This window comes from Mus caroli, chromosome 14, assembly GCF_900094665.2.
Source record: "Mus caroli chromosome 14, CAROLI_EIJ_v1.1, whole genome shotgun sequence".
Classification (NCBI taxonomy): Eukaryota; Metazoa; Chordata; class Mammalia; order Rodentia; family Muridae; genus Mus; species Mus caroli.
In genome coordinates, this window is record NC_034583.1 from 110,366,775 (window position 1) to 110,373,754 (window position 6,980).

At 50.6% G+C, this 6,980-nt stretch overlaps 1 protein-coding gene across 7 annotated transcripts in view; it reads left to right on the forward strand.

Annotated features, from left to right (window-relative positions):
• Farp1 (FERM, ARH/RhoGEF and pleckstrin domain protein 1) overlaps positions 1-6,980 on the forward strand; it is a 246,439-nt gene that overhangs the window by 230,689 nt on the left and 8,770 nt on the right. For all 7 annotated transcript variants that reach the window (XM_029468929.1, XM_021181763.2, XM_021181765.2 and 4 more), the window contains exons 18-19: positions 3,353-3,590; positions 4,408-4,538. In XM_029468929.1, the coding sequence (XP_029324789.1) occupies positions 3,353-3,590; positions 4,408-4,538 (369 nt within the window). The remainder of the gene's footprint in view (positions 1-3,352; positions 3,591-4,407; positions 4,539-6,980) is intronic.

Consider the following 6,980-nt stretch of genomic DNA (forward strand, 5'->3'; position numbering starts at 1 on the left):
CGTTGCTTAAGATTAGTGCTTGCTCAGTTGGACAGTTAGTGATGCCTGTAATACAGAAGGTTTTGCTCTGATTCACACAGCTGGTCTGATGAACACATCTGTGTTTGCATTTTTAAGGAGTGTTAAATCTCAGCAGCTGGGGCAGTAACCTCAGTCCCTGATAACTGTCCTAAGAAAGGAATGATCCCTAAGAGGGCAACTGCTCACTCATGCTGCTGACATGTGTAGTACAGCCAGCCGGCCAGTAGTGCTACCTGCTTGCTGTTCATGGTAAAGAGAGCTATGTGTAGGAGATCATCCACAGGATTGAGGATGCTGTGAGGCTTGATTTATTCCCATTGTCCATTTGCCTAGGTCACTGTCTTAGGATGAAGAGATGCTCAAGACATTTCTTGTCAACTTCCTGCTCTGTGTGGGGTGTGATTGTGTGTGGAGGGGGTATCTGTGTGGGGGTGGTGTGTTGTTATGGGGTGTAGAGGGTATGTATGGTGTGTATGTGTTCATGGAGGGTTGTTATGGGGTGTTTATGGGTTGTGTGCATATATGGGGTGTGTGGGGGTATATAGGGTATATGTGTGTATGGGGTGTGTGTATATGGGGGGTATATATATGGGGATGTGTATGGGTGTGTGTGGGGGTGTGTGTGTATGTATAGGGTATGTGTGTACGTGAGATATATTGTGTATGGGGTATGTGTGTATGGGGTATGTGTATATGATGTGTGTATATATGGTGTGGGGGGTGGTATGGGTGTATAGGGTGTATGTGTATATGGGGTGTGTGTATATGGGGTATGTATATGGGGTGTGTATATGGGGTATGTATATGGGGGCATATATATGGGGGTGTATATAGGTGTGTGGGGGTGTGTGTGTATGAGGTGTATTGTGTATGGGGTGTGTGTGGTATGTGTGGTGTATGTATATGGAGTGTGTATATGGGAAAAATATATGGTGTGTGTATGTATGGAGCTTGTGTGTGTATGGGGGGTGTATATGGTGTGTGTGTATATGTGCATGGTGCTGGAAGGTTGAACTGAGGGCCTCACACACATCATGTATCACTCTCCTTCTCTACCACGTCCTCAGCCCTCCCCACTTTTTAATAAAGATTAGCATGTAACTCAGTAGACCCTGAAGCATCAGTGTCTTTAAATTTAGTGCATTTAAAGCATACTGTACTGCAGTGTGGGGCAGCATCAGAGAGAAGCTGTGTTAGATTGTGAAGTGTCGGGTATCAATCAAGGAAAGCATGCATAGCCTGACAAGTCCCACAGCTGAGTCTTAGCACCGGGAGGTGGGTGCACAGACTCAGTGTCAGAGTAATCTCTAGGAGCCTTTTAAAAATAGATTCTGGCTTTTCAGTGCGATCTTCAGTTTTATCCAGAGTGCATAGGGTTCCCACACACACACTCAACACTCGTGGTTTTCACTATTTGTAACATTTTTCATTGATGTAATTATAATTAATACAGCTAAGATTGATGAAACGGTATTGCGGTATTGTCGCTGCCTAAGCCTCTAGTCCACTTGGGGGGCTCACTCTTGGTACCAGACAATCTGAGTGTGAAGAAAAGCCCCACTGTGACAGCATCATATAGAATCATTTTTTCAAAGATTTATTTTATGTATATGAGTACACAGTCACTGTCTTCAGCCACACCAGAAGAGGACATTAGATCCCATTACAGATGGTTGTGAGCCACCATGTGGTTGCTGGGAATTGAACTCAGGACCTCTGGAAGAGCAGTCAATGCTCTTAACCACTGAGCCATCTCTCTACCCCATACAGAATCATTTTAATTGATACCTTTAAAAACGCACTGTGGAGCTGGACCTGGTGGTTCCGTCCTGTGAGCCCACGTGCTCAGGGGTTGAGGTAGGAAGACCAGGTTCGAGACCAGCCTGGGCTGTGATCATAGGACCTTGTCTAAGCTAAGCTCACTGCGCCTCCTCTCGTCACCTCTTTGTCCTCACACTGGGTCTTTACAGGTTCACAGTTATAGTGTCCTGTGGCTGACTGGCACAGATGCAGCCTGACCCAGCTAGCTTCCTTCTTCCCTGATGTGACTTGATAGCTGTACCTCAGTCGCCGGCCATCCCTAAGATGGCTGTCCTCTTGCTGCATGTTTTTCTCAGCTCATTCTAGCTCTCACTTATCTGAAATGAAAAACCAACCCCTGCCTTATTTGGGAGCATAGCTGCAGGACTCAGGAGTGGTGGGGAAGACTCGCCAGGCCCTTCCCCCACTCCTAGGAACATTTCCTCCATGCCAATCACCAGCCACTGTGTGGCCTTCTCGGGCCTGATTGCCAAGAACCCCCACCGCCCTTCCACCAAAAGCTGGTAATGCTTCCATCTCCATCAACCAGCATAGAAGACTAAAAATATACCTTCCATGCCAGGCACTGCATTCCTCAGTCCACGGGCCGACATTTTGTGCTCGGCCAGCCTCCTCAGCCTCTAAGGCATTTCAGTGCCATGCCAACCACAAGGGTTTGCAACATGGGGCTCTGTGCAAGCCAAACAAAAATAGACTGGGGTGGGAGGTGGGGGATACTAGCAGCCGTTGTGAGGAATGAGTTGAGTCGCATGATTTTTGTTTGTCTTGTTTTATTTTGGTTTTTATTGTTGGTTATTAAAAGATTCTTATAAATCATGGAGGGAACCAGCAGACGATTCTAGAAATGTAGCATGCTGGGTTAGCAGCAGCGATGCCTACTCGCTGTGGCTCTGCTGCCCCACCTCCAGCCCAGGCACCAAGCTGCATTTGTTCATGGTAAGCAGAGCCAGCCTGCTCCTTGGTCATCGCACAGGAAGAGCACGACGTGCCCTGTGGCCATCTTTCCTGTGTGCCCACACTGTGTGGGTTGAGTTCAGCTGAGCTCTGCACAATGCTGTTGTGTCATGTGTCAGATCAAGTCACTGGTTATAACATGACCAGGAGAGCCTCACCCATGGTTTTATCCCCAGCCAGGTCTTTCTGCAGCATGTGGTCCCCAGCCCACACCATGAACTACCCACCTGCCAGCATCAGCCCACATCAGCCCCAAGGCACACAAAGAAAGTGGAGCCTGGCCTTGCATGCCTACCATGCACTGCCACTAATTTTTCCAAGGGGCATTTAGGCCTCTGATATTCCTCCCATCGCTCATCTACTTCCTAATGCAGGTGTGACTTAAACCAGTCACTGCCTTCCCGGAGTTTTCCATGTCATGTTTAGCAGCTCATTGAAATAATAAAGTAGTGACATACAAAAAATAGAATGTGTAAAATCCCGCGCACAGAGGTTCCCCCGGTTTTCACACATCACGCCGTTGCGTGCTAACGTGACCATCTGCTTCCTCCCTAAGCACTTGGCGGCCCACCTGTGGAAGCACAGTGAGGCCCTGGAGGCCCTGGAGACCTCCATCAAGGGCTCACGGCGGCTGGAACATTTCTGCCGAGACTTCGAGCTTCAGAAGGTGTGTTACCTGCCGCTCAACACCTTCCTCCTGCGCCCGCTGCACCGGCTCATGCACTATAAGCATGTCCTGGAGAGGCTGTGCAAGCACCACCCACCAAACCATGCCGACTTCAGGGACTGCAGAGGTAGGGATGCGGGTGCACGCTCCTGCAGCAGGATGCTGGGCCCACTGGGGGTCTCTGGGGACCATCTGATGTAGTATCCTAGGGTTCCATCATTGATGGTTACATCCCGATCTTCCTATGGGAAGGTGATGCTGATAGAGAGAACACTTTTTTCCTTCCCTGTTAGCACAAACCCTCTCCTTTGCACCCAGGGGGTCAGGGACTAAAATCCCAGAGAAAGTTCATTTTTGCTGGCCTGCTCCCAGAGGTCTGCCTCCACCTGCCTGCTTAAGACTCAATACTCCCACCTCAGGCCTACTGCAGGGGGATGCTCTCTCAGCCATCTAGTCTCACACCACTGGCATTACCAGTCAGCTATGCCTGGATTAGATGGCTAAAGGCCCTTCCCATCTTTGAGCAAGTCACCCACAAGGGCAGGGTTCGTGACCCCCCATCCTCAGCAAACCTGATCAATTTGCATTCTGTCTCTCTAGTCACTAGTGGGGCTCATTTGTCCTTAAAAGTGAAATGGGCATGAATGTTACCTGTTAAGTCACTGATCAGGGACTAGGATACAGAGACCAAGAGACCACCCCTGGGTCCCTCTGTGCATCAGCACTGTGGGGCTAAGTCACCCATTGTCCCCTCTGAGCCTCCTCCCATCCTGCTGACCAATGAATGCCCAGTAAATGTCTGTTGGGTCTGAGGATGGGGCGGGCCTGGAGTGCTTCCGCACTGGCGGAGACAGAGCATCCTGGGGTAAGCTCATCCTGAGCTCTGTGCTGACACTCTGGTCAGGTCCCGTCTGTGCTAAGCCGCAGCCTGTTCCCCTCCTCAGCTGCGCTGGCGGAGATCACAGAGATGGTGGCCCAGCTGCACGGTACCATGATCAAGATGGAGAACTTCCAGAAGCTGCATGAGCTCAAGAAAGATCTGATCGGCATTGACAATCTTGTGATCCCAGGAAGGGTAGGCACAAAGGCGGCGGGTAATGTCAGAGGGGCTGTCGGGGCTGGAAGGAGGAGCTGGCTCTATGGTCTCCTAGCACCACCTGGGAGAGCAGGGGAATGCCTAGTGTTTGCCAGCATAGTCCTTAGCTCTGGCCTCCTGATTGGTTAATGTACTTATTTACGTCCCGCCCTCCCAGGCCCCCTCCTTCGACACACACGACACACACATTGCAAAGACAGTTTAAGAAAGCTTTTGTGCTTTCTAAACTTATGTGAGTGAAAACAGAAAATATGGTAGAAAAATGCCAGCGATGGTCAGGGTCAGGGTCCGATACTATCACACACACACACATGCACACACACACACACTTGTGGTTCAAGACTGGGACACACACACAACATATACACACACACTTGTGGTCCAAGACTGGGACACAGACACACACACACACACACACACACACAATTTGTGGTCCAAGCCTGTGATACACACACTTGTGGTCTGAGCTCCGTGGGATGAATGGTTGTGGACAAGCTATGCTCAGCTACCCTGTTAGCACACTTGCCCTGCTGGAAGTGTCAGAAACTCACTCAGGGGTCGTGTGGCTAATGCACATTCTCTCCAGCCCAGTGGGGACAGGGAGGTAGGAAATAGCCATGCTTGCTCTGTTATGCTCCTTGGGGTCAGGGTGGGGGTGGTCATCCAGGAGACATAATTTTTCGCTCATTTATCACATCTCACCTGATCTCTCTATGGGATGGCTGGCTGTATTCATACCCTGCCCCAGCCCGGTCCTGGACGTGCTCAGCCTCTGATCTTTAGCCCAGGCTGCTCTCAAACTCTTGATCCTCCTGCCTCCTCTGCCTGAGTACTAAGATTATAGGTTATGAGCTGTCACACTCAGCTCGACATAGCAGCTGTGTGTGTGTGTGTGTGTGTGTGTGCGTGTGTGTGCGCATGCTAAGCTGGATGGCCACCAAGCCCCAGGGAGTCTCCTGTCCCCAGCTCCCCAGTGCTAGGATCACAGGCACACACCACCATGCCTCCCCGTTTTACATGGATGCCCTTCTGCTCGCACAGTAATCACTTTACCACAGAGGTCCCCTAGCCCAGGAAATTGTACTCCATGTGACTTGAGACCCATGGGAGAAGCCTCGGATATTTGGGTGTACCTAGCCCTACCCAGACCCAAACAGTCTGGGCCTGCTTGCCCATCGAAATGGAATCCTCCACATTGGTGCCCTACGGAGAGTCTAGAGCAGCTTGGGCTTGTTAGGATTACCTCAGATGCTGCATCCGGTCTGCTCGGTGGCTTCAGCAGCCATGCTCTGAGCCCAGCCTACCCCACAGCAGTCACAGCCTTGCTCTGAGCCTCAGATAGCTCAGGGCAGCCATCTCTCCTGCAAAGGCAGCCACACAGCCCAGCATCACAAGGGTTTTCCAGGTGCTGGCCCTGTCCTCCGTGAGCCAGCCAGATGACCTTGGGCAAGTTTCTTAATCATTTTGTTCATCTGTCTGGATGGGGGATTAACACTGAACCTCAGGAGGTAACAGGAGCACGTAGGTGTGTTGGACACATACCACCTGCTCTGCTCATGGAGCCTGTCTACTTGTGAGGTTGGAATCGGCATATCCCTACGAGGTTCAGTGCTGCCTTACAAATACAGGCGTTGGCTCAAAAAGCTGCCTCCCTGAACTGATCACAATCGTCCGTCCGGGTAAAACCGGAAGGGATGAGAGGGTGGCTTCTGATCAGGCGACACAGTGGCCATCACGAGTGGTAGAGCTTATGGTCCATGCTATAACTCCAGATACTCTGGAGGCTGAGGGAGAAGGATTAGCTAAGCTTAGGAGTTGGGGGCCAGCCTAGCAAGACTCTCATCTTAGGCCAGCCATGGTGCACATACCTTAGTTCCAACATTTGGGAGGCAGAGGCAGGCGGACCTTAGGAGTTCAGGACCAGATAGTCTATATAGCAAGTTCTAGACCAGCTAGGGCTATGTGGTGAAACCTTGTCAAAGAAAGAAAGAAAGAAAGAGACAGAGAGAGAGAGAGAGAGAGAGAGAGAGAGAGAGAGAGAGAGAGAGAGGAAGGAAGGAAGGAAGGAAGGAAGGAAGGAAGGAAGGAAGGAAGGAAGGAAGGGGAGAGAGAGAAAGAAAGAAAGAGAAAAAAGAAGAAAAAGAAAAAAAAAGGAAAGAAACAAGAAAAGACCCCTCCCCTTCTTAAAAACACACAACACTGTTGTGCTAATGTGCCCGCTCCTGTGGGACACTGGCTCTTGGGAATCTAGAGTTCAGGGAAAGCAAGACTCAAGAGGCAGAGCTCCCCAGATTCTTTTGTGGTCACCCATTCATACTCAACAGCTACTGGGCCGGGCGTGGTGGCGCACGCCTTTAATCCCAGCACTCGGGAGGCAGAGGCAGGCGGATTTCTGAGTTCGAGGCCAGCCTGGTCTACAAA